The sequence below is a fragment of the Sapajus apella genome, unplaced genomic scaffold (genome assembly GCF_009761245.1).
Source record: "Sapajus apella isolate SASKATOON/1434 unplaced genomic scaffold, GSC_monkey_1.0 scaffold8, whole genome shotgun sequence".
Lineage (NCBI taxonomy): Eukaryota > Metazoa > Chordata > Mammalia > Primates > Cebidae > Sapajus > Sapajus apella.
The window spans coordinates 560494-586572 of NW_022436948.1; the positions used below are offsets into that span (position 1 = coordinate 560494).

The 26079-nt window shown below is 47.5% G+C and overlaps 1 protein-coding gene across 8 annotated transcripts in view; it reads left to right on the forward strand.

Moving 5' to 3' along the window:
* The window catches only part of MCM3AP (minichromosome maintenance complex component 3 associated protein), a 54676-nt gene that overhangs the window by 21392 nt on the left and 7205 nt on the right, over positions 1-26079 (forward strand). For all 8 annotated transcript variants that reach the window (XM_032276523.1, XM_032276526.1, XM_032276525.1 and 5 more), the window contains 14 exons: positions 248-450; positions 1543-1643; positions 4543-4674; positions 5041-5154; positions 7002-7154; positions 9909-10106; positions 10968-11036; positions 11279-11413; positions 15289-15442; positions 21224-21482; positions 21700-21797; positions 23214-23604; positions 24685-24942; positions 25478-25607. In XM_032276523.1, coding sequence (XP_032132414.1) covers positions 248-450; positions 1543-1643; positions 4543-4674; positions 5041-5154; positions 7002-7154; positions 9909-10106; positions 10968-11036; positions 11279-11413; positions 15289-15442; positions 21224-21482; positions 21700-21797; positions 23214-23604; positions 24685-24942; positions 25478-25607 — 2395 coding nt within the window. The remainder of the gene's footprint in view (positions 1-247; positions 451-1542; positions 1644-4542; positions 4675-5040; positions 5155-7001; positions 7155-9908; positions 10107-10967; positions 11037-11278; positions 11414-15288; positions 15443-21223; positions 21483-21699; positions 21798-23213; positions 23605-24684; positions 24943-25477; positions 25608-26079) is intronic.

Sequence of the window (26079 nt, forward strand, 5' to 3'; positions counted from 1 at the left end):
CACTGGGAGTGGACCGAGGGGCTGTGAAGCCTTGCTCCTGGCTCCCTCACCTCCAGGGGCTTGTCTTTCACCTGAAGGGTAGACATGTCCCCTGTGGTGTGTGTCCCATGTGGCTGGTCTTCAGGAGGGCAGGCCAGTTCTCAGGGTCACTGTGGGTGGCCTGGGGCTGTCCCTGCAGACCTTGGTCTCCGTGGTGCCAGGCGCCCTGTGTCTGCAGCGCTGTTTCCTCCTGTGTGTTTCCTTCCAGGTGGAGGGAGAGGAGAGGAGTGTGGCCTCGAGCGAGATGCGTCCCTGCCCAGTCTCCTGCAGCCTCTCCCTGCCCCTGCGCCCTCGCCAGTGCCTCTGCCTCCCATCCTGGCACTGAACATGTCTGGGGCGCCTGGCCTCTTCCAGCCCCCTGTGCAGCCTGAGTTGCCTCCTCCAGAGCCCGTGCCCGTGTACTCTGATGAGGTAGGGACTCTTCTAGGTCATTGTGCACTAATGTCCTGGGTCTTCACTCCGTGGGGTGGGCTGTGGTGCCTGGTCTCCGGAGAATTCAGGGAGGGGTCTTGCTAGAGTCAGCCAACCTCAGGTGACAGGTCTGGGGCCCACCATCCAGGCTCAGTGTGGAGTCCCATCTTCATCTTGTGAGCTTCCTCTCAGCACTGGCCTGAGCCCCTGTGTGTCTGAACTCAGCACCTGTCTATTCCTGACAGGATCATGGGCAGCGTTGTACACCTTCATGGGCATGGCCTAGGTGTGGGTATGCCCCCTGGCGGGGGTGGGTGTGTCCCTCATGGGCATAGCTGAGGGTGGGTGTACCCCCAGTGGGTGTGGCCTAGAGTGGGTGTATCTTCCTGGTAGGTGCGGCCCTGGTGTTCCTGGCCTGAGAGTGGGTGTGTCTTCCTGGTGGGCATGTCGGGGGGTTGGGTGTCCGCACTGGTAGGTGTGATCTTGTCCCCTGTGGGTGTTAGCTGGGAGTGGGTGTCCCTACTGTTGGGTGTGGCCTGGGTGGGTGTGTCCCCTGTGGGCATGGCTTGGGGTGGCTGTGTCCTCTGATATGCGTGGCCTTGGGGTGGATGTGTTTTCTCTGCTGTGTGTGGCCTGTGTGACTGTGCACCCTGATGGGCCTGGCCTGGGGTGGGTGTGCCCCTTGAAGTGTGTGGCTGCAGGGTGGGCATGGCCCCTGACCTGTGCCTTACTGTGGAGTAGAGCCTGTTAACTCTGTGGTTGTGGGACTGGACTGTGCCACTCTGGCTGCTTAGGGGCAGGCACTGGGCGCAGCCCCTCTTGGGATCAGGGAGTCCTGAGCGGGAGCATAAGAGTGGCCACAGAAGCGGAGGCTGCTGATGTAGATTGGAGATGTCTGGGCCAGGGTGCTCTGCGGCCATCTGCTTTCCGCTTGCCAGGGAACGCTTTTCCTGCAGCAGTCTAGCTGACCCTGTGTCAGGGGTCATGTGCTTTGGTCACCAGATAACTGCAGACTGTCAGTGACAACATGTTACCCAGGATTTCTGCCCTGGGTGGGACATTCCCTTCGACCCCATGCTGGTCTCTCCACAGGACCTGGAACAGGTGGTGGATGAGCTCATCCAGGAGGCTCTGCAGAGGGACTGCGAGGAAGTCGGCTCTGCAGGCGCTGCCTACGTGGCTGCTGCTCTGGGGTGAGTGGCGTCTGGTGCTCCCCTCCTCCTACTCGCAGTGGGGAGCTGCGCCCAGTCCTCCAGAAGTTTCCTCTACTAAAGTTGCCTGTGTTTTGGAGTCATGATCCAATAAGCCATTGCCAAATACAGTGTCATGGAGATTTTCTGGTGGCTCATGCCTGTATTCCTCGTGCTTTGGGAGGCCGAGGCGGGTGGATCACCTGAGGTCAGGAGTTCAAGACCAGCGTGGCCAACATGGTGAAACCCCCATCTCTACTAAAAATACAAAGATTAGCCAGGCGTGGTGGTGGGCAGCTGTACTCCCAGCTGCTTGGGAGGCTGAGGCAGGAGAATCGCTTGAACCCAGGAGGCGGAGAGTTGCAGTGAGCCAAGATAGTGTCACTGCACTCCAGTCTGGGTGACAGAGCAAGACTCTCTCAAAAAAATCTCTCAAAAAAAAAAACAACCAGGTGCAGTGGCTCTCACCTGTAATCCCAGTACTTTGGGGGGCCGAGGTAGACGGATCACAAGGTCAGGAGTTTGAGCCATTCTGATCAGCATGGTGAAACCGCGTCTCTACTAAAAATAAAAAAAATTAGCCAGGTGTGATGGCAGGTCCCTGTAATCCCAGCTTCTTGGGAGGCTGAGGCAGGAGAATTGCTTGAACCCGGGAGGCGGAAGTTGCTATCAGACGAGATCGCTCCATTGCACTCCAGCTTGGGCAACAAAGTGAGACTTTCTCAAAAAAAAAAAAAAAAAAAATTTTCCCCTCCATCTGTTCTTTTTCAAGATGGTTTTGTTATTTGGGGTCTCCTGAGATATCATCTGAATTTTAGGATGAGTTTTTCTGTTTCTGCAAAAAGTGCTGTTGGGATTTTGAGAGAGATTACATTGAATCTATAAATTGTTTTGGGTAGTATTGACATCTTTTTTTTTCTTTTTTGAGATGGAGTCTCTCTCTGTTGCTCAGGCTGGAGCGCAGTGGCTCAATCTCGGCTCACTGCAACCTCCGCCTCCTGGATTCAATCGATTCTCCTGCCTCAGCTTCCTGCGTAGCTAGGATTACAGGTGTGTACCACCACACCTGGCTAATTTTTTAATATTTTGTAGAGATACCTTTTGCCATGTTGTCCAGGGTGGTCTCGAACTCCTGGCCTCAAGTGATCTGCCTGCTTCAGCCTCTTAAAGTACTGGGATTACAGGCATGAGCCACCACGCCTGGCTAATATTGTTGTTTTAACAATATTAAATCTTCTAATCTGAATATATCAGATGCCTTTCCATTTATTTAGGTCATCCTTAATTTCTTTCAGGAATGTTTTATAGTTTTCACCATACAAAGTTTTTGCTTCCTTGGTTTAATTAATTAATTAATTTGTTTATTTTTGAGACAGAGTCTCGCTTGGCCAGGCTGGTCTGGAACTCCTGACTTCAGGTGATCCACTGCCTTGGCCTACCAAAGTGCTGGGATTACAGGCATGAGCCACCATGCCCGGTCAAGTTTTAAATTTTTTAGAGGCTGGGTCTCACTTCGTTGCGCAAACTGGCTTTGAACTCCTGACCTCAGCCTCTCAAAGTGTTGGGATTACAGATGTGAGCCACTGCGCCCAACATTTGTTGAAGATTTGTTTTTTTCTTTGAGATGGAGTCTTGCTCTGTCTCCCAGGCTGGAGTGCAGTGGCGCAACCTTGGCTCACTGTAACCTTCATCTCTCAGGTTCAAGTGATTCTCCTGCCTCAGCCTCCCAAGTATCTGGGATTACAGCTGCTTGCCACCAACACCATGCTAATGTTTGTGTTTTTAGTAGAGACGGAGTTTCACCATGTTGGCCAGGCTGGTCTCGAACTCCTGACCTCAGGTGATCCACCCACCTTGGCCTCCCAAAGTGCTGGGATTACAGGTATGAGCCACCATGCTCGGCCTTGTTGAGGATTTTTATATCCATATTCATGAAGAATATTGGTCTGTAGTTTTCCTCTTTATTCCTTTTTTTTTTTTTTTTTTTTTTGAGCCAGGGTCTTACTTGGCCGCCAAGCCCAGAGTGCAGAAGCATAATCACAGCTAGCTGCAGCCTTGATATTCTAGGCTGAAGCCATCCTCCCACCTCAGCCTCCCAAGTAACTAGGACCACAGGCACATGCCACCATACCTGGCTAAGTTTTTATTTTTTTGTAGGGACGGGGTCTCCCTGTGTTGCCCAGGTTAGTCTTGAACTCCTGGGTTCAAGCAGTCCTCCCACCTCGGCCTCCCAAAATGCTGGGATTACAGGTGTGAGCCACGTGCCTGGCCAGTCTCTAGCTTTCTTCTAGTGTCTTTGGTCTGTCTTTGGTATTAGGGCAATGCTAGCCTCATAAAAGAGTTAGTAAATGTTCCCTCCTCCTCAGTTTTTGAAAGGGTTTGAGAAAGATTGGTGTTAGTTTTTCATAAGTGTTTAATAGAATTTACCAGTGAAACTTTCTGGTCTTATACTTTCCTTTGTTTGGAAGTCTCCTTACTAGTTACAGGACTGTTGAGATTTTTCTGTTTCTTCACAAGTCTGTTTTGGTAGATGGTGTGTTTCTAACAGTGGGCTTAATTTGTATGCTGACAGCCAAACACGTATAGGTTGCGTATCCCTTATCCAAAGTGCTGGGACGACAGTGTTTTAGATCACAGATATTTTTCGATTTTGGAATATTTGTATTATATCTACCGGTTGAGTATGTCCTACCCAAAAATTTGAATTCTGAAATGATTCAGTGAGCATTTCCTTTGAAAAGCATGTCATGCTGTGCTCAAAAAGTTTCAGATTTTGGAGCATTTTGGATTTCAGATTTTTGGATTAGGGATACTCAAGCTGTGTGCTTTTTTTTCCTTTAGACACTTACTGACATGGCTTTTTTACTCTGATTTTGAATGCTACCCTCTTTGCTCTGTGTAGTGTTTCTAATGCTGCTGTGGAGGATTTGTTAACAGCTGCAACCACAGGCATTTTGAGGCACATCGCAGCCGAAGAAGTGACTAAGGAAAGGGAACGAAGAGAGCAGGAGAGGCAGCGGGCTGAAGAGGAAAGGTCGGTGTGTCGTGTCCATGCAGCAGGACAGGAGATGTGTGTGGACCAGGAGAGAATGGACCCTGGCTGGGAAGCCCTTGCTGTTGTGCACTGTGCTGCCATTCAACCCCTGCTGACCCTCTCAGTGCCCTCATACATTTGAGCCCAGGGAGTGGGTCGAGGTCCCCAGGCCATGCCTACCTGTGAGCAGTGGCGTTCCCCAGCCAGGAAAGGCAGGGGAAGGGAGGTGGTGTTGGGAGCTGGAGTCGGGGTGGCCTTTTGGCTCAGGCAGCACAGCTCAGTCCCTGTCTGCACGGCCGGGGAGTAAAACAAGCAGCACTTATTTTTATTTTGAAACATTACCGTTGTGTATTCTCTTCCTTGTAGGTTGCAGCGGGAGAGAGAGCTGGCGTTAACTGAGCTGAGCCAGGGCCTGGCTGCAGAGCTGATGGAACAGGTGATGATGGAGTTTGTGAGGGAAACCTGCTCTCAGGAGTTGAAGTAAGTGAAACACTGTTGCCTTGCTGTGCTGGGAGACTGAGGTTGTGTCTGGAGCCACTGAGGATGGGTTACTGGAAATGTGCTTTCTTGTTTAAGCTTTGATTTTGTGACCAAATGTAATTTGATATACATTTGACAAAGATAATTTTATTATAAAAAATTCTATTTTATACGAGGGCTACCACGTGACCAGCATCAGCCATCCTTAGTAGCCACTGGCATTTATCAGATATTTGACGTACTTCCAGTCAGATATTGCTGATGAGAAGGTTTTGTGGTTGGTTGTCTGCATGGTTATTCACAAATTCTAAGCCAAGCACCTGTAGTCCCAGCTCCTGAGACTGAGGTGTGAAGATCACTTAAGCTCGGAAGGTCCAGGTAGTATGCAATGATTGTACCAGTGGGTGGCCACCGTACTGCAGCCTGGGCAGCACAGTGAGCCTCTGTCTCTAAAATAATTAATTAAAAATTCTGACTATTAAGATAAATTTTCCTTTCTTTCTTTTTTTCTTTTTATTTTTTTCTTGAGACAGAGTCCTCACTCTGTCACCAGGCTGGAGTGCAGTGGTGTGATCTCAGCTCATTGCAACCTCTGCCTTCCGGGTTCAAGCGATTCTCCTGCCTCAGCCTCCCAAGTAGCTGGGACTACAGGTGAACGCCACCACGCCCAGCTAATTTTTGTATTTTTAGTAGAGACGGGGTTTCACCATGTTGGCCAGGATGGTCTCGACCTCTTGACCTTGTGATCCCCCCGCCTTGGCCTCCCGAAGTGCTGGGATGACAGGTGTGAGCCATTGTGCCCGGCCAAGTTTATTTCTTTTTTTTTTTTTTTTTTGGGACGGAGTTTTGCTCTTGTTACCCAGGCTGGAGTGCAATGGCACGATCTTGGCTCACTGCAACCTCTGCCTACTGGGTTCAGGCAATTCTCCTGCCTCAGCCTCCTGAGTAGCTGGGATTACAGGCACGCGCCACCATGCTCAGCTAATTTTTTGTATTTTTAATAGAGACAGGGTTTCACCGTGTTGACCAGGATGGTCTCGATCTCTTGACCTTGTGATCCACCCGCCTCGGCCTCCCAAAGTGCTGGGATTACAGGCTTGAGCCACCGCGCCCGGCTCAAGTTTATTTCTTAACTGTTACAAGGGCCCCTGTGCCCTGTAATTTGGCACCCTGTACCTTCACCATGTTGGCCAGGAGGGTCTCTAGGTGTCTGTAGTTTAAGCATTCAAGCTTTACTTACACTGAACATGTAATTACATTTTAATGTTGAGGATGCCGACTCTTAAACGCTGTTTTTTTGTTTTCTTTTTTGGGATGGAGTCTTCCTCTGTCACCCAGGCTGGATCGCAGTGGTGCAGTCTCAGCTTACTGCAACCTCCACCTTCTGGGTTCAAACAATTCTCCTGCCTCAGCTTCCCGAGCAGCTGGGACTATAGGCACATACTACCATGGCCCAGCTAATTTCTGTATTTTAATTTCAATTTTTATTTTCTTTTTTTTTTTTTTTTTTTTTGAGACGGAGTTTGGCTTTTATTGCCCAGCTTGGAGTGCAATGGCATGATCTCGGCCCACTGCAACCTCTGCCTCCTGGGTTCAAGTGATTCCCCAGCCTCAGCCTTCCGAGTAGTTGGGATTATAGGCATGTGCCAGCATGCCTGGCTAATTTTGTATTTTTAGTAGAGCTGGGGTTTCTCCATGTTGGCCAGGTTGGTCTCAAACTCCCAAATTGTTGTTGGGATTACAGGCGTGAGCCACCATGCCTGGCCAGCTCTTGAACTTTTAAAGCAAGCCCTCAGTGTCTGTGGGCCCTGAGTGCGATCTTCCATGCTGATTGCCCTATTTTTTAGGAAAGCAGTAGAGACAGACCAGAGGGTCCGCATGGCCCGTTGCTGTGAGGATGTCTGTGCCCACCTTGTGGACTTGTTTCTCGTGGAGGAAATCTTCCAGACTGCAAAGGAGACACTCCAGGAGCTTCAGTGCTTCTGCAAGTATCTGCAGCGGTGAGTCCGTGTCCCTACAGGCAAAATCCACACACGGGGAAGAGTCTTTTACCAGATTCAAAATGTATGAGCCATCAATTCCTTTACTCAGTGGTAAAAGGATCAGGGAAACTAAAATGGACTCTAATTGGATTATATTGGGTTTCAGAAATACTTGATTACGTGTGAGAGACACATACACACACACACACGCACGCACGCACGCACGCACAGAGTATAAACTAAGGGGAAAAGTCAGGAATTAGATAGGGGTGCGGTAGCTGCTCTGTATTTCAGCAGATACTTACAGGGTGCCTGCCATGTGCCCACGCCACTGGATGCTGGGAGATGGCTGTGAACAGGCCAGATGATGGTTCTGTGCACCAGCAAATGTGAATTCTCAAAACAGAAGTAGTGGGAAAAAAGCGATTAATAGGGAATATACAAATACTGTATATTCATACCAAGTTGCTTATTTTGGATTTTTATATAGTAGTATAATCCTAAAGAAAAGGAGGAAAATAATGATCATAATCTTAGCTTAGTAGTTACTTTTGGGAATAGGAGGGCTGCCTGTCATGGCTACAGCGTCTCAGCTGGATGAAAGTGCATAGGTGCTTGATTATTTATTAATCTTTAAACGGGGCATATATGTGTTACGTGTGTTGTATGATTTATTTCACAGTAAAATTTAAAATAAGTAATAGTGTCCTTGACAGTTGTAACAGGACAGAAGGGAGTATGGGGAGAAGTGCGTCTCCCTTCCGCAACAGACCTCTGTCCATTGTTCGAGCAGCAGCTGCTTGTGAATCCATCCAGAGACTTTCCGTCCTTTCCTGTGGCTGTTGGCACAGGTGGCCTCCTGACCCCTGCTTTGCTCTGAGCCTTTCTATGCTCCATCTGATAAGAGGTGGCGGCCTGGCTGTAGCAGCGTGTTGAGCTCTCAGCATTGCCAGTGGTGTCGAGGTCAGTGCGAGAATGTACCAGTGATGACCTTCCTGGTCCTCTTGTTGATGGACTTTGATGTGGCTCTCCTTTTAGCTCTGGCAAAGAGCGTCACGGCGACTGTCCTTGTACAGACATTGCACTTGGTTGCACACAGGCACGTGTGTCTGGAGATAAATTCCTGTCAGTGGCGGCTGTGGGTCAAGGGATATATGTGTATCTGGTTTTTTTGGACAGGAGTCTCCTTCTGTTGCCCAGGCTGGAGTGCAGTGGCGTGGCGTGATCTCGGCTCACTTCAACCTCCACCTCTCGGGTTTAAGTTACTCTCCTGCCTTTGCCTCCTGAGTAGCTGGGACCTCAGGCACCTGCCACCATAACCGTCTAATTTTTTGTATTTTAGTAGAGATGTGTTTCACTGTGTTGCCCAGGGTGGTCTCAGACTCTTGAGCTCAGACAATCTGCCCACCTTGGCCTCCCAAAGTGCTAGGATTACAGGTGTGAGCCACTGTGCCCGGCTGGGCATATGTATCTTAGATCTGTATCTGCAGGGTCCAGCCCCACAGGGTCTTGTGGGTGTTCTTTTGTGTGCAGAGACGATAGATCGTAGAAGAGAAAGACACAAGGACACAGAGATAAGAATTCAGCTGGGCGGGGGACCACTGCTGCCAGGAGGCGGAGTCCAGCAGTGGCCCCGAATGCCTGGACTCACGGACATTTATTGTAAACAAGGCAGGGGGGCAGGGCCGGAGAGTGAATTATCTGACATGATTGCTAGGGGTCAAGCAAATCACTTTCTTAAAATATGGGGGGCCACATGGGCACAGTTCAGCAGGTCACGTGGGTACAGTACAGAGGGCCCCTCCCTCAGGTAGCTGCTGCAAGGAGGGGAGGCACGTAGGTCAATATCTTTCTATGCACTTATCAGAGAGATCAAAGGCTTTTAGGATTCCTCTATTCTTCTAAGAATTTACAAGGGAGCATCGGGTGGGAAAGTGGAACATGAAAGTGGACAAGGATGGTGACCATCGGAGCACTGCACCATAGAGAGGTGTTTAAGCCCCTGGATGTCTGTGGGCTAGCTAGTGTCAGACCTTCCTCAAGAGCCGGCAGAGCAGAGTTTTCTCTGAACTCCCCAGTGAGAGGGAAACTCCCCCTCATGGCCTGCTAAGTAGCGGGCACCTTCCCAGATGCTGGCATTACTGCAAGGCCTGCCTGCTAAGTAACGGGCGCCTTGCCAGGCACTGGTGTTACCACAAGGCGTTTATTCTTGCCTCCTGATCACTTCTCACAATGTCCCTTTAGTTCCTAATTATATTTTACCCTATTATTTCTGTAGTATGAGGCTAAAAACGTTCCTATGCTGTAATACTAAAGGAAAAGTTAATAATAGAGAATAATAATGTAATAAGATTGACTATATAATTAATTATGTGATTGTATGTAAGTCTAATTGGTGTCATTGCTATAACCAAGTAATCAGTTATTTATGTTTGATATCACTGCTATGTCTAAGTAATCATTTATTATGCTGGGACAGATGTGCCTTCCGTTTCTTGCCATGGCACCTGGGCAACTTTCTTCCCACATGTCTCCATATTGCCAAGTCGGCCTCCAAAGCGCATTCATTGTTAGTTCTTATATCCAGTAGTTTCATTGCTCACCACACTCATTTGATATCATTCCTTCCCCATGCCTGAGTTGTTTTTATTTATTTATTTATTTATTTTTTGTTGGCCAAGTCAGCAACATGCCTGAGTTTTAACTCCAATTTGTTTATAGGTTTGAAGACATTGAAAACACTCAGTGATGATGTGTTTTTGTGTCCCCCAGGTGGAGGGAAGCTGTTGCAGCCCGGAAGAAACTGAGGCGCCAGATGCGGGCTTTCCCTGCTGCGCCCTGCTGCGTGGACGTGAGCGACCGGCTGAGGGCGCTGGCGCCCAGCGCAGAGTGCCCCATTGCTGAGGAGAACCTGGCCAGGGGTCTCCTGGACTTGGGCCACGCAGGGAAATTGGGCATCTCCTGCACCAGGTCAGCATCAGCTGGAGGGATCCTCTGACAGCTCAGCCAGGTGGCGTTGCTCGTCTTGGCGGTGAACCTAGCAATCGCCAAGTCTCTGCACTATGGACCCCGCTCCTTCCCCAGCTGTCCTCACTGCTCTCCCCAAACATGCTAGGTCCAGCTGTGGCCCAGCATAGCCATGCGCTCTGCTGCTGGGAGTTGTCATGCTGGCTGTCCCTGTTTCCTTTAGGTCATTGCTCACCTATCATCTGACCACCCTGGTGAGATTGCAACACACACCCCAGCTCCAGCCGTACCTGGCAGCATTTGCCCACAGTGCCCACACCTCCCACATGCCAGGCCAGCATTTAGAGATGCTTGAAGGGCAGGATTTATTGCTGAATCTCCCACAGTCAGCACACAGCAGATACTTAATTGATATTTGTGGAATGAAGAAATCCTCTTAATCCTTTTTTTTTTTTTGGAAATGGGGCCTTGCTCTGTCACCCAGGCTGGAGTGCAGTGCTCGTGATACTGGCTCACTGCAACCTCTGCCTCCCGGGTTTAAGCGATTCTCCTGCCTCAGCCTCCTGAGTAACTGAGACTATAGGTGTGCACCACCACACCCAGTTAATTTTTTGTATTTGTAGTAGAGACGGGGTTTCACCGTGTTAGCCAGGATGGTCTTCATCTCCTGACCCTGGGATCTGCCCGCCTCGGACTCCCAAAGTGCTGGGATTACAGGCGTGAGCCACCGTGCCTGGCCTGTAACCAATTTCTTTAGCAGAAAGTTTTTTTTCAGTCTCCTGGGTATTCCCCAGGGGACACTCACTAGCCAGTCCTTTTCACTAAGCTCCTTCAGGGACACTGTCATTCTGCTTTCCTTTGCAGGTTAAGGCGGCTCAGAAATGAGACGGCTCACCAGATGAAGGTTCAGCACTTCTACCAGCAGCTGCTGAGGTCTGTCATGCCCCACCCTTCTGGGTGCTCCCCACTAACCCCCAACTCCGTCTCCCAGTCTGTCACACTGACAGCTCTTCATGCATCTGTGGTCTCTTTGCTGAGTTTCAGACATGGTTTCTAGTTTGCAGTTCAACCTCTGACCCTGATTTTTCCCCATCCTGCACCTTCCTGCTCATAGGATGTGTGTGCTGCTCAGGGTCTCACATACTGGCTAACCCACGGTAGTCTTTTCCTTCCAGCGACGTGGCGTGGGCGTCTCTGGACCTGCCATCCCTTGTGGCTGAGCACCTCCCTGGGAGGCAGGAGCATGTGTTTTGGAAGCTGGTGCTGGTGTTGCCGGATGGAGAAGAGCAGTCCCCAGGGAGTCCTGGCAGGTCAGGAAGGGTATCCCCTGTGGGGTTTCCAAGAGGTAGAGTGGACGGGGGCAGAGCTGTGGGCCAGGGCCAGAGCTGTGGGCGGGCCAGGTATTCCTTTTATGTGTGATGGGAACTCTGAAGCATAGGTTTAACGTTTTAATGCTTGGATTTATGGTCTGTTTCGCTCAGGATTTTAAGTTGAAATTTTAGATTTGATTATTTCCATTTTTATTCCATAAGCTTGGGGTATTAGTCCGTTTTCACATTGCTTTAAAGAATTATCTGAAACTTGGTAATTTATAAAGAGGTTTAATTGGCTCATGGTTCCACAGGCCGTACAGGAAGCATGGCCGGGGAGGCCTCAGGAAACCCACAATCATGGTGGAAGGCGAAGGGGAAGCAGGCATGGCCTACATAGCCGGAGCAAGAGGAAGAGAGAGCAAAGTGGGAGGTGCTACACACTTTTAAACAACCAGATCTCATGAGAACTCACTGTCATGAGAACAGGAAGGGGGAGATCCACCCCTAGATACAGTACCTCCCACCAGGCCCCTCTTTCAACACTGGGGATTACAGTTCAACATGAGATTTTGGGTGGGCACACAAATCTGAACGATGTCACTTGGCAACAGTATTTAAAGCTGTGTTAAGGTGTTGATAGACCTGCTTTATTTTAGACTCTTCGGTAGGATAGTTTATAGTTTGTTTACTATAGTTTCATTTTTCTTCCATTCAGAATAATCTTTTGGCATTTTAAAAATGAAAAAAAAATTGACATGGTCTTACTTCCTGTAACTAGCATACAGAAGTCTTTTTTTGAGACAGAATCTCGCTGTGTCACCAGGCTGGAGTGCAATGGCACAATCTTGGCTCGCTGTAACCTCTGCCTCCTGGGTTCAAGTGATTCTCCTGCCTCAGCCTTGCAAGCAGCTGGAATTACAGGCTCATGTCACCACACCCAGCTAATTTTTTTTTTTTTTTTTTTTGGTATTTTAGTAGAGATGGGGTTTCACCATGCTGGCCAGGCTGGTCTCAGTCTCCTGACCTTGTAGTCCACCCGCCTGGGACTCCCAAAGTGCTGGGATTATAGGAGTGAGCCATTGCACCTGGCCAGAAGTCTTTTTTTTTTTTTTTTTTTTTCCAGTTTTTGAGCTGGAGTCTCACTTTGTCACACAGGCTGGAGTACAGCGGCTTGGCTCACTGAGGCCTCCGCCTCCTGAGTTCAAGCGATTCTCCTGCATTAGTCTCTTGAGTAGCTGGAATTACAGGCGCGCACCACCACGCCTGGCTAATTTTTTCTTATTTTTAGTAGAGACGGGGTTTTACCATGTTGGTCAGGCTGGTCTCGAAATCCTGACCTCGTGATCCACCCGCCTCGGCCTCCCAAAGCGCTGGGCTTATAGGTGTGAGCCATTACTCCTGGTCAAGAAGTCATAGTTTTAAAGCAACTACAGTTTCTTTCTTCTGAGACAGGGTCTTGCTTTGTTGTCACCTAGGCTGGAGGGCACTGGTGTTATAATGACTCACTGAAGCCTCGACCTCCTGGGCTCAAATGACCTCACCTTAGCCTCCTGAGTAGCTGGAACTATAGGCGTGTGCCACCATGCCTGGCTAATGGTTTTTCTTCTTTGAAAGATGGGTTTCACTGTGTTTCCCAGGCTGGTCTTGAATTCCTGGGCTCAAGCAATCCACGTGCTTTGGTTTCCCAAGGTTTTGAGATTACAAGTGGGAACCACCATGACCGGCTTAAAACAGTTTCTTTTTAAGATAGATTTATTGATATGTTATTCACATACTATAAACTTCACCCATTTGTAAGTAAGCACATAATTAGATACTAGCATTAAATTTGAAGTGTACATTTCAGTGATTTTTAGATATATCCAAGGGTTTTGCAACCATCACTGTTAACTAATTCCAGAAAGCCTTTTCACTCAAAAAGAAAGCCCCTATTCTTTTTTTTTCTTTTTTTTTTTTTTGAGATGGAGTCTTGCTCTGTTGCCCGGGCTGGAGTACAGTAGTGTGATCTGGGCTCACTGTAACCTCTGTTTCTCAGATTTAAGCAATTTTCTTGCCTCAGCCTCCCGCGTAGCTGGGATTACAGGTGCACACCACCCAGCCTAATTTTTGTATTTTTAGTAGAGATGGGGTTTCACCCTGTTGGCCAGGCAGGTCTTGAACTCCTCACCTGAGGTGATCTGCCTGCCTCGGCCTCCCAGAGTGCTGGGATTGCAGATGTGAGCCACCGTACCCAGCCTGAAACCACTGATCTGCTTTCTGTTTCCATAAATTTGCCTATTCTAGATGTCTTACATAAATGGAATCATATAATATGTAGCCTTTTGTGAATCTCACCTTTCCCTTCTGGGATATTTTCTAGACTTTTCCATGTTGAAGCATATGTTAGTGCTTCCTTCTTTTCTGTGGCTGAATAATACTCCATTGTGTGAGTATACCTTATTTATCCATTTATCGGTTGATAGGCATTTGGGTGGTTTCTACTTTTTGGCTACTGTGAAAAGACTGCTATGAATACTCGTGTAAGTATTTGTGTGGACATGTGATTAATAATTCTCTTGGTTATATAGCTAGGAGTGGGATTGCTAATTGTATGGTAACTATATGTTTAAGTCTTTGAGGAATTGCCAAACCTTTCTGTGGTGGCTGCATCTTTAACATTCCTACCAGCAATATATGAGGGTTCGAAGTTCTCTGAACACATTTCTTTTTAAACTCCATTATCTAATTCCAGAATACTTTTTCACTTAAAAAAAAAAAAAAAACCCAGGTAAGCTTGGAACACATGCAGTAAGGAAAAAGAAAGAGAAAGTCATGATGTTCATCTCATAGGACAGCTGAACAAAGAAGAATGTTGTGGCATTTTAAAAATATTTAAATGGTGATTCATTTTTCCTATTTTTTTTTTTTTTTTAATTTTGAGACAAGGTCTTACTCTATCCCCCAGGCTGGAGTGCAGTGATGCGATCTTGGCTCCCTGCAACCTGACCTCCTAGGCTCAAGTGGTCTTCCTGAGTAGCAGAGACTATAGGCATGTACCACCATGCCGGGCTAGGTTTTGTAATTTTTTTTTTTTTTTGTAAAGACAGGGTTTTGCCGTGTTGCCCAGGCTGGTCTTGAACTCCTGGCTCAAGCAATCCACCTGCCTTGGCCTTCCAAAGTGCTGGGATTACAGGTGTGAGCCACCACGCCCAGCTGAGGATTCATTTCTTAAAATAGCTGTCTTGTGATTTGCTAAGTTCATGTATCACTTAGGAATTCTTAAGGTCTCAGATACGAGAAATTTGATCTATAAAAAATATGTATTTCAAACTCTAGGGATGTTTTCCATTGCTGAAAATCTTAATGCTTCAGAATCTTAAGTCACATTAGAATGAGCCAGTTCTATGAGTGCTCCCTCCTGCTCAATTAAAAACAAGTAGAAGCCAGGTGCAGTGGGTCACAGCTGTCATCTCAGCGACTGGGGAGGCTGTGGAAGGATTGCTCGAGCCCAGGAGTTTGAAGCCAGCGTGAGCAACATCTATGTTGTGCTAACAAAACTTAGCAGAGGATGGTGGCCTGTGCCTGTAGTCCCGGCTACTGAGAAGGCTGAGGCAGGAGGTTTGCTTGCTACAGTGAGCCGAGTTTGTACCACCGCACTCTACCCTGGGTGACAGTGAGACCCTATCTGGGGGAAAAAAAAAGAACAAGTAAAGATCATTGCTTCATTTTAAAATGACAGCCTGTTTTGTGCAGGTCAGCTTCATTGTGAGATTTGGTAACTTTGGACCTAGATCTGTGTGATATTTCTCTTTCTTCTTTTCCTGGAAGTCTTTATAATTCAAATTTAGAATTGGATTCTTCAAGAGTGTGTGTGTTTTTTTTTTAATCTATAGAATTCTGGCAAATTGGTTGAAAGTAAAGTTCATGGGAGATGATGGCTCAATGGATGACATGTGCAGCGATGCTGGTGGGATTCAGACGCTTTCGCTTTTCAACTCGCTTAGCGGCAAAGGGGATCAGATGATTTCTGTAAACGTGTGTATAAAGGTGAATTATAATTACTTTGTGTTTACTTCTATGTTTTCATTACTTTCACTTACTCCAAGATATCATTGGAATCATGCAAATACTATTTATTCCCTAACATTTTGAAAGACTGTGGGAGGCTAAGAAGCAGGTATTATGTCTGTCATTTCTAGTGTCTTTTTAAAAATTATTTTTTTAAGCCAGTCAAATTTAGCAGTGGGTACTGCACCCAGCCTGCTTCTTTAATTTTTCTATTTTAATACTATATATTGAATTTCCTAAATGTAATCCGTATACAAAACTTTTAAAAAATGAGGAAATGTAAAAGAAGTGTAAAGATGATGATAACAGCCATCCATGCTCTTGCTGTTTTGAGGTGACAATAACTTCTTGGTGCACATTCTTCCCTTTTCCTATGATTACAAAGTCATATTTCATCTCCTGGAAATTAGTTTACTGTTCCTGTTACCTTCATTTTCATTTTTAATTAAAGTAATGCTTCCATGTACTTAAAAAGAAGTCAAATAACGCAACATGATTTAAAATGAGACATAGTAGCTCCTCCCTCCTCTCTACTCCTTTCTTCAGGGCCTCATTTTTCTCATGTTTCCAGATCACACACTTAACACAGCCGTTTCTCAGTTTATCCATTTCAGTGTTCTCTGCTGACTTCCCATTAATACAAATGTGTTAGTTACCTATTCCTAAATCACAAATTACCCCCAACATAGCAGCTTAAAATGACATCTGTTATCAAATTTCTGTGGGTCAGGAATCCAGGTGTAGCTTAACTTGGGTCCTCTGGCTCAAGGTTTCTCACAGGTGGGATTATGGTCTCATCTGAAAGCTTGATTGAAGGGTATCTACTTCCCAGCTCATTCTAGTGAGCTGTCATCAGGATTCACTTCTTGCAGGCTGTGGCCAGAGACTTCCTCACTTCCTGCCACATGGGCCTCTCCCCAGCTGACAGCATGGCAGCTGGCTTTCATCAGAGTGAGCAAGAGGCCAGCCAAGATGGAAGTCTGAGTGCCTTGATAACCTAAACTTAGAAGTGACAACCTGTTCCTTTTGTTGGCTTCTGTCTGTTAGAAGTGAGTGGCTAGGCCCAGCTCACAGGGCAGGAGATCACATCTGGGCATGAACACTAGGTGGAGTTGGGGGGCCTTCTTGGCTGCTGCGTACCACACTAGGTGCAGAGTGGCCGCCTGTGCCATGATCCCACTCAGCCTTCCACGTCTTCCCAGGATGGCTACACTTTCACTTTGTGAGTCCACTCCAGTGAATGGGCTCTGCGACTCTAGTGTTCTTTGTATGACCACAATTATTTTTTCCTGCAAGAACTGGAGTTGCCTTATTGTCTCACTTAACATAGTTCTCTGTATCGATTTAATTTTTACTGGGCGGGGTGGGGGGTTGCTGTATATATCTCGGTAGACTTTTCCAAATGTTCTGTCACTTCCATATTCTGATCTATCCATATTCCCTCTGTCCTGGAATGCTCATCTGTGAGCTGGTCTACATCCAGGCAGCACGTGCCTTCATGCCATCATTGCAAGCACATGTCCCTGCTCCTCCACCTGGAAGCTCTGTGACCTTGGGCAAGTTCTCTAACATCTCTGCCACCTATGTATGGATACTCTACTCATTGTCCTATTTTACTCAGCAAAGCCAAAAGAAATTGCCCAAGCCTGTGTAGGTGCTTTGTGCTGGAGATGCTCATCTGGCTCTTGAGGATGGAGTGAGTCTGCACATGCAGACTGCATAGGACAATGCCTGGCATAGGCCAGGTGCTTGCTCAGTGTTGCCATTAGCAGCAGCTGTGGTATTTTTTCTTGGTTCAGCTCCTTGTTGGATGGTACATGTCATGGGAGGGGAATTTTCTGAGTCCTTTCCCTTATATAAATAATTTATTATTATAATTTTTTTTCGAGACAGAGTCTTGCTCTGTCGCCCAGGCTAGAGTGCAGGTGTGATCTTGGCTCACTGCCACTTCTGCCTCCTGGATTCAAGCGATTCTCCTGCCTCAGCCTCTTGAGTAGCTGGGACTATAGGTGTGTGCCACCACACCCGGCTAATTTTTTGTATTTTTAGTAGAGACAGGGTTTCATTGTGTTAGCCAAAATGGTCTCGATCTCCTGACCTTGTGATCCGTCCACCTTGGCCTCCCGAAGTGCTGGGATTACAGGCGTGAGCCATTGCACCCAGCAGAAATGATTTTATTGACAAAATATCTTAGGCTGGGGGAAAGAAAAAAAGATTTATTCTCACATTTGCTTCATAGTTTAGCTACGTTTGTAAAATTACAGGTAGAAAATTACTTTCCTGGCTGTACATGTGGGTTACACCTGTAATCCCAGCACTCTGGGAAGCCAAGGTAAGCAGATTGTTTTGGGTACAGGAGTTTGAGACCAGCTTGGGCAATGTGGTGAATTGAAACCCTGTATAAAAAATAAAAAATTGGCCTGGCGCGGTGGCCCACGCCTGTAATCCCAGCACTCTAGGAGGCTGAGGTGGGTAGATCACGAGGTCAGGAGTTTGAGACCAGCCTGACCAACATGGTGAAACCCCCTGTCTACTAAAAATACAAAAATTAGCTGGGCGTGGTGGTGCGTGCTTATAGTCCCAGCTACTCAATTCTGCTGAGGCAGGAGAATTGCTTGAATTCGGGAGGTGGAGGTTGCAGTGAGCTGAGATAGGGCCGTTGCACTCCAGCCTAGGCAACAGAGCGAGACTCTGTCTCAAAAAACAAACAACAACAACAAAAAATCCCCAAAATTAGCTGTGCCTGTAGTTCTCGCAGCTTGGGAAGCTGAGGTGGGAAGGCTGCTTGAACCCAGGAGTTCGAGGCTACAGTGAGCCGTGATCGCACTGCTGCACTCCAGCCTTGATTACAGAGGGAGACCCTGTCTCAAAAAAAGAAGAAAATTATTTTCCTTTCAGTTTTGCTCCACTGTCACCCAGCATCCACTGTTGCTGTTGAGGTAGACTCTGAGACTGTTCCTGTTCCTTTCTGTGTGCCCTGGTTTTCTCTCTCTCCAGAAGCCTTTTTTCTCTGTTCATGGCATCCTAAAAATTCACTTTGTTATGCCTGGCACCGCACTTCCTTCACTCACTGTGCAGGGCTTAGCAGTCATGTTTTTATGACACTGACTTTATTTTTTCGAGATGGAGTCTCGCTCTTGTTGCCTAGGCTGGAGTGCAGTCGCGCAATTTTGGCTCACTGCAACCTCTACCTCCTGAGTTCAACCGATTCTCCTGCCTCAGCTTCCCAAATTGCTGGGACTACAGGTATACGCCACCATGCCTGGCTAATTTTTGTATTTTTAGTAGAGACGGGGTTTCACCATGTTGCCCAGGGTGGTCTTGATTTCCTGACCTCGTGGGATCTGCCTGCCTTGGCCTCCCAGAGTGCTGGGATTACAGGTGTGAGCCACCATGCCCAATCTCTATTTTCTTTTCTCTCTTGAGCCTCTGTTAGATAGATGTTAGATCTCATCATTTGATCCTTTGAGTTTCTTATCCTTTCTATCCTATTTTCAATCTTATCTCTTCCTACTGTGTTTTGGAAGATTTCCTTGACTTTGTTTTCCAGTTGTTTTACTGATTTTTTTCTTCCATATATATTATTTCCTCTTCTTTTGTTGACTTTTTCATAGCATCTTATTTTTTGGATGCATCATATCTTTCCGAGGAAATTAGGGTTTTGGGGGTGTAAGTTTTCTTCAGTTCATGCATTATCTGGTTCCTTTTTTTCCCTCCCTCTTATGTTATTTTAGTTTATCTCTTTTATGTTGGAGGCCCTCCTCAGATGCCTTACCCAAGGCTGTCTGTCTATAACTGAGTGAGGCCCTACAAGGCTGGCCAAGAAGTTCTGTGTTTGGGGTGGGGTGGGAGGTAGCTAAATGGCAAGCCAGCCTTTTTGGAGGGACTCCCAAATGTCTGGATCTGAATATCTGTTCCCTAGACTGTTCAGTTTTTCTGGAAAGAACTTGTGCCTTCTGCTTCCTGGAGAGCTGCTGGTATTCTCAGGGTAGGGTCGGGAGTGGTTTGACACTGAGTCCCTTCCACTGTGCCTGATCACGCCCCTGCATCTGGATGCTCTCAGGACTCCTGTTCAGGGGCCCAGGGGGACTGGTTGTGCATAAGGTTGCCTGCAGTGGTGAGTGCCTATAGGGCCAGACTCTGAACTTCGCCTTTGGCTCCTGGTGTCTGCAGAGCCTGGATATACGGGGCTTTTGCAGGCTCAGTCATCCTGGCTCCCTCCACACCCACACCTGCAGCCTTTAGGTCTGGCTTCCTCTGCTTCCCTAACCCAGGGATTGGACTCATCTACTTGCTGCTTTCTAGAAGTGTATCAGAATCCCTGATCTGCTGCTGGCCTGCCTTCCCTCTTTATGTTATTATGGGCTTAAACTTTTGTTTATTTTTATAGAGATGGGGTCTTGCTATGTTGCCCAGGCTGGTCTTGAACTCCTGGCTCAAACAGTTCTCCTGCCTTGGCCTCCTTATGTGCTGGGATGACAGGCATGAGCCACTGTGTCTAGTTTTAACTGTTTTTATACCTGTTTCAGGTTAATTAAAATTTTAGTAATATAGTCAAACACAATTCTAGCTGGAGACTAAATTACCTGTTGAACTGGCCATTTTTTACACTAACTGTTGCATTAATTATGTTGTTTTTGTTTCTACGAATTTAAAACATGAACATGGGCAGGCGCAGTGGCTCACGCCCGTAATCCCAACACTTTGGTAGGCCAAGGCGGGCTGATCACTTGAGGTCAGGTGTTCAAGGCCAGCCTGGCCAACATGGTGAAACCCCATCTCCATTAAAAATACAAAAATTAGGCCGGGCGCGGTGGCTCAAGCCTGTAATCCCAGCACTTTGGGAGGCCGAGGCGGGTGGATCACGAGGTCAAGAGATCGAGACCATCCTGGTCAACATGGTGAAACCCCGTCTCTACTAAAAATACAAAACATTAGCTGGGCATGGTGGCGCGTGCCTGTAATCCCAGCTACTCAGGAGGTTGAGGCAGGAGAATTGCCTGAACCCAGGAGGCGGAGGTTGCAGTGAGCCGAGATCGCGCCATTGCACTCCCAGCCTGGGTAACGTGAGTGAAACTCCGTCTCAAAAAAAAAAAAAAAAAAAAATACAAAAATTAGTTGGGCATGGTTGTGGGCACCTGTAGTTCCAGCTACTCGGGAGTCTGAGGCAGAATTGCTTGAATCGGGGAGGCAGAGTTTGCAGTGAGCTGAGATTATGCCACTGCAATTCAGCCTGGGCGACAGAGTGAGACATTGTCTCAAAAGAAAAAAAATATGAGTATGTTTTCTATCTGAAGGTCAGATATAGAAATTATTCTTCTAGGGTGATTGTCCTCTGGATATATGAAGAAAGAATGTTATTTGATATTTCTTTTAAAAAGGAAGTCTGAAGCTGGGCATACTGGCTCCTCAAACCTGTAATCTCAGCTACTCAGGAGGCTGAAGCAGGAGGACTGCTTGAGCGTAGGAGTTGAAGACCAGCCTGGGCAACATAAAAAGACCCCCTTCTCAAAAAAAAAAAGGTTGGAGGGGTCTTTGCTAACAATTGGATTTAGGGAAAGAGGTGCCGGGAATGAAAATAACTACTACAGGAAGTAAGATAACTGTAGGGTATGCCCAGCTGTGCCCTTGGAAGCCTTTCTGGAGTGCAGTCAGTGTTTAGCGCATGGAGAGCTTTGGCTGCACTTGCCCTGGGGCAGATGAGTCACTTCTGATGTGTCCTGTGGTGCATCTATCCTGATGATCTTGATGCACTTGCAGGTGACCCATGGCGCCCTCAGTGATGGCGCCATTGATGCTGTGGAGACACAGAAGGACCTCCTGGGAGCCAGTGGGCTCATGCTGCTGCTTCCCCCCAAAGTGAAGAGTGAGGACATGGCAGAGGAGGATGTGTACTGGCTGTCGGCCTTGCTGCAGCTCAAGCAGCTCCTGCAGGCCAAGCCCTTCCAGCCTGCACTTCCGCTGGTGGTTCTTGTGCCCAGCTCAGGAGGGGACGCCGTTGAGAAGGAAGTAGAGGATGGTTTGTGAAGGAAGTCTTGTTTATGAACCAGCATTGTTTAATAAAGGGGTGGACGCTTGGTCTGAGGATGGTCCAGTAGTGTGGGGTCAGGAATCACTGAGACAGCAACCCTTATGGGACTGTCCACTGCAGGACTGGGGTGGGTCAGCACAGTGAGTTGTGTTAGCAGGTGTGCTGAGAGCAGAATGCGTGTGACCTTCATCTCTTTCTGTTAAAGGTCTGATGCTTCAGGACTTGGTTTCAGCTAAACTGATTTCAGATTACACTGTTATGGAGATCCCTGATTCCATTAATGATCTACAAGGTTCAACTAAGGTAAGCTTTCATCATTTTTAATGGTGCGTCAGGGTATTTTGATTTTTCCCCTTTTGCTGTATCTTGAATTCAGTGTATATTAGCATTTGAGTTTTTTTTTTTTTTTTTTTTTTTGAGACAGAGTTTCGCTCTTGTTACCCAGGCTAGAGTGCAATGGCGCGATCTCGGCTCACCGCAACCTCCGCCTCCTGGGTTCAGGCAATTCTCCTGCCTCAGCCTCCTGAGTAGCTGGGATTACAGGCACGCGCCACCATGCCCAGCTAATTTTTTGTATTTTTTTAGTAGAGACGGGGTTTCACCATGCTGACCAGGATGGTCTCGATCTCTTGACCTTGTGATCCACCCGCCTCGGCCTCCCAAAGTGCTGGGATTACAGGCGTGAGCCACCGCGCCCAGCCGAGTTTTTTTTTTTTCTTAAGACAGAGTTTTATTCTGTCACCCAGTGTGGCATGGTAGCTCCCTGCAGCCTCAAACTACTGGGCTCACGCAGTCTTCCCACTTCAGCCTCCCAAGTATATGGGACTACCGTGGTATGCCACTGCGCCTGGCAGCAGGTGTGGGTTTTATAGATAACTTTCTAAAAACATAAGCAGAAATCAAAAGATAAAATTTGACCAGTCCTGCTACCTGCAAATTAAATTGATCATGTAAAATTTTTTAGTGTTTTTGTTTCTATGAACTTAAAATATGAACATATCTTATATTTGAAGGTCAGATATAGAAATTATTTTTCTAGGTGATTGTCCTCTGAATATATTAAGAAATAATGTTATCTGATGTTTCCTTTGAAAAGGAAGTCTGAAGCTGGGCATGGTGTCTCGTCACACCTGTAATGTCAGCTGCTTGGGAGGTTGAAGCAAGAGGACTGCTTGAGCCCAAGAGTTGGAGACTAGCCTGGGCAACATAGGGAGACCCCCTTCTCAAAAGAAAAAAAGAAAGGCAGCGGGAGTTTTTGCTAACAATTTAGAGAAACAGGTGCCAGGAATTAAAAAAAACTACAGGAAGTAGATAACTATATGGTTTGACGGCATCTTGGCACATAGTGAAGCTGTTAGTCCTTCCAAAAATCAGAAGATGTGACTTCCATTTCTGTGCATGGCAAAGGGGATATTCAGGGCTGGTTTCCTGAGGGCCTGGGCCCTTCCAGGGGGGCGAGCATGCAGGTCACATTCCTCCTCAGGCCAGATGGGATCCGGGGGCCTCTCATTAGTTCCTCTGCTGGACATGTCTCCAGAGCCCTAGAAGGCTAAACTCAACTGCAAAGGACACTTCTGTTCCCCTTTCTACTGCAGTTGAGGGCCTGTTACTCTGGTGTTACCTGCTGTGGGCAGCCTTGGGGGACCAAGCTGTTTCAGAAAGCTGTTTTTGAAAAAACAGTGGGATGTTCAAGTCTCTTCTGAATGTCTTTGCTCTCAGGTTTTGCAAGCGGTGCAGTGGCTGGTTTCCCATTGCCCCCATTCCCTTGACCTTTGCTGCCAGACTCTCATTCAGTACGTCGAAGATGGGATTGGCCGTGAGTTTAGTGGCCGCTTTTTCCATGACAGAAGAGAGAGGCGGCTGGGTGGCCTTCCTTCGCAGGAGCCTGGCGCCATCATTGAGCTGTTTAACAGTGTGCTGCAGTTCCTGGCTTCCGTGGTGTCCTCTGAACAGCTGTGTGACCTGTCCTGGCCTGTCACTGAGTTTGCTGAGTCGGGGGGCAGCCGGCTGCTTCCTCACCTGCACTGGAATGCCCCAGAGCACCTGGCCTGGCTGAAGCAGGCTGTGCTCGGGTTCCAGCTTCCGCAGATGGACCTTCCGCCCCTGGGGGGTAAGTGCTTGTGCTGGGAGGAGCGGTGAGTGGCTGCAGCTGAGCCTCAGGCTTCCTTCTCACTGTAGTGACCATCCGGCAGATGTTGGGCACCAGTGTGAGGGCTGCACATCCACCTCCACTGGGCACATGGGGTATCCCTACAGTGTGCTTGCCTGCACCTTCCTTTGGGTTCATGGGTCAGAACAAGCTGGGTTTTGTGAAGTGGGGGCTGTTGGCCTTTCCTGACCGACAGAACAGTCCATGGGAGTTCACTTGCCTCAGGAGGAAAGTGGCAGGTGGTACAACCCTGATCCTGTCCTGCCTGCCTCACATGGTCCCTGTTTTCAAAACAGACAAGCCAGGGGCAAAGAGCATGGGGACCATGTAGCCCTGTCCCCAAGCCACAGCCATGATACTCAGTGCCGATTTAATGTTACTTCTTTGTCAAAGAAGTCTTGTTCTGTGGCTCTGGCTGTGCCCCCGTTCCTGGCTGAGGTCTCTGAGCTGTTTTGACACAGATCCTGTAGGCCATCTGGCTGGCTCAAGTCCAGTGTGGCATGGGGCTGCTCCTTCCCATGCAGACACTGTCAGAAGGGAATGAGCTGCTTATTTGGTGCAAGTCATGGCATTAGCATAGACACTCACCTTTGGGCCTCAGGTGCCCTTCTAAATTGTGGGGTGTGGTCTGTAGTACCTCTAACCCATGCTCATTGAAGGAATCCAAAGGGAAGTGAACCACTCACCACAAGCCCTTAGTGTTCTGACTAGGTTGGGGTTCACCAAAATAAGCTAAGACAACTTATACCAGATTTACCTGGGTGCTTGTTAAAATACAGATTCCTAGGCACAAGCAGAGTTCCTGGGTATGGTGTACCTTTGCTGTCAACACTATTTAGGGGGACTGTCTGCAACCCTCACCTAAACCCTGGGAGCAAGCTGCTCTTCCCCTCAACAACTGTGGTTCCGCTGTGTTTAGAAAGCAGACTTCTCCACTTCACAGTTGCCTTCTCCTAAGAAAATAGAGTTAAAAATATTTTCATATACATTTTCCCGTGTACTTTGGCCAAACCTGTAACTAATGAGGCACTTTCTCCCCAGCCCCCTGGCTCCCCGTGTGCTCCATGGTTGCGCAGTATGCCTCTCAGATCCCCAGCTCATGCCAGACGCAGCCTGTCCTCCAGTCCCAGGTGGAGAACCTGCTCCGCAGAACCTACCGTAGGTGGAAGAGCAAGAGCCCCTCCGCAGTCCATGGGGCAGGCCCCTCCGTCATGGAGATCCCATGGGATGATCTCATCGCCTTGTGTATCAACCACAAGCTGAGAGACTGGACACCCCCCCGGCTTCCTGTTACATCAGGTAGTTAGACCTTGGTGCAGTGCGATCAGCGCCTCACAAGACTTTCTGGTACAGTTTCTGCAAAGGAAGATGTTTACTTGATGTTGCTTCTTTTCTCTCGAATCCCTACCCTTCTTTTCCTTAGGACTTCCTCCTTCAAGTCAGTGACTTAGAAACATTGAAAACAAGCTAGGAAGATTCCAATAGAGCCTGAACTCACCTCCCTGAAACAGGCTTCCTAGGCTGGCTCTTAGAGAGGATTCTGTGGCTTTTGAGTAGTCATTACTGGCCCTGTCAGTCTGGATGTCAGCCTGTCTGGACTTTGAGTGATGCATGGACACTGGGAGCCTATTTAATCAAAGTATGGAAGTCACATAATTGTGTGACTTTAATTAATCGAAGGACTTGCCCTTAAATCAGTGAATTTAAGCACATGCCAAATGGCCACCTGCTGCTCTTTATATGTTATTTTTACCTGGTTTTCTTTTTGTTTTTTGAGACGGGCTTGCTGTGTTGCCCAGACTGATCTCTATCTGTTTTTGTATTGTTTTCTCAGAGGCACTGAGTGAAGATGGTCAGATATGTATATATTTTTTTAAAAACCATTTGAAAAAATATGATGTTCCTTTGTCCTGGGAACAAGCCAGATTGCAGACACAGAAGGAGCTACAGCTGACAGACGGACGGTGAGATTCATGTTCAGTATGTTTCTGTTGCTTGCTAAACTGTATTTTTCTTCCAAAGTACACAGAAATGAACATCCTACATGCCAAATCCAGTCTATTGTGAGCAGATTGTGTCAAACCCTCAAGGAACAGATCATTCCCATGCAGTAGAAACTCTTCTAGAGCAAAGTTAGAAGCATTTCATTTCATTTATTGGGCAAACCTGACCCTGAAATCAACGTAACCAGGAGAATACAGCTGACATTTCATCTCACTTCCAAATCTGGTTCCAAAGCACAGTACCTAAAAAGTTCACAAGTATGCTTTCTCCCAGGGTAAACAATAACAGTGAAAATTTAGTAATGTAATTTGTTGCCATAATAGAAAAATAAGTGGCCATTGTAGCAGGTGTTGAAATACATTTCTTAAAACTTATACCCATTCCCAATAAAATTTCTTTACTTTGGGTAATTTCTTTAGCTTGGGTAAAAAA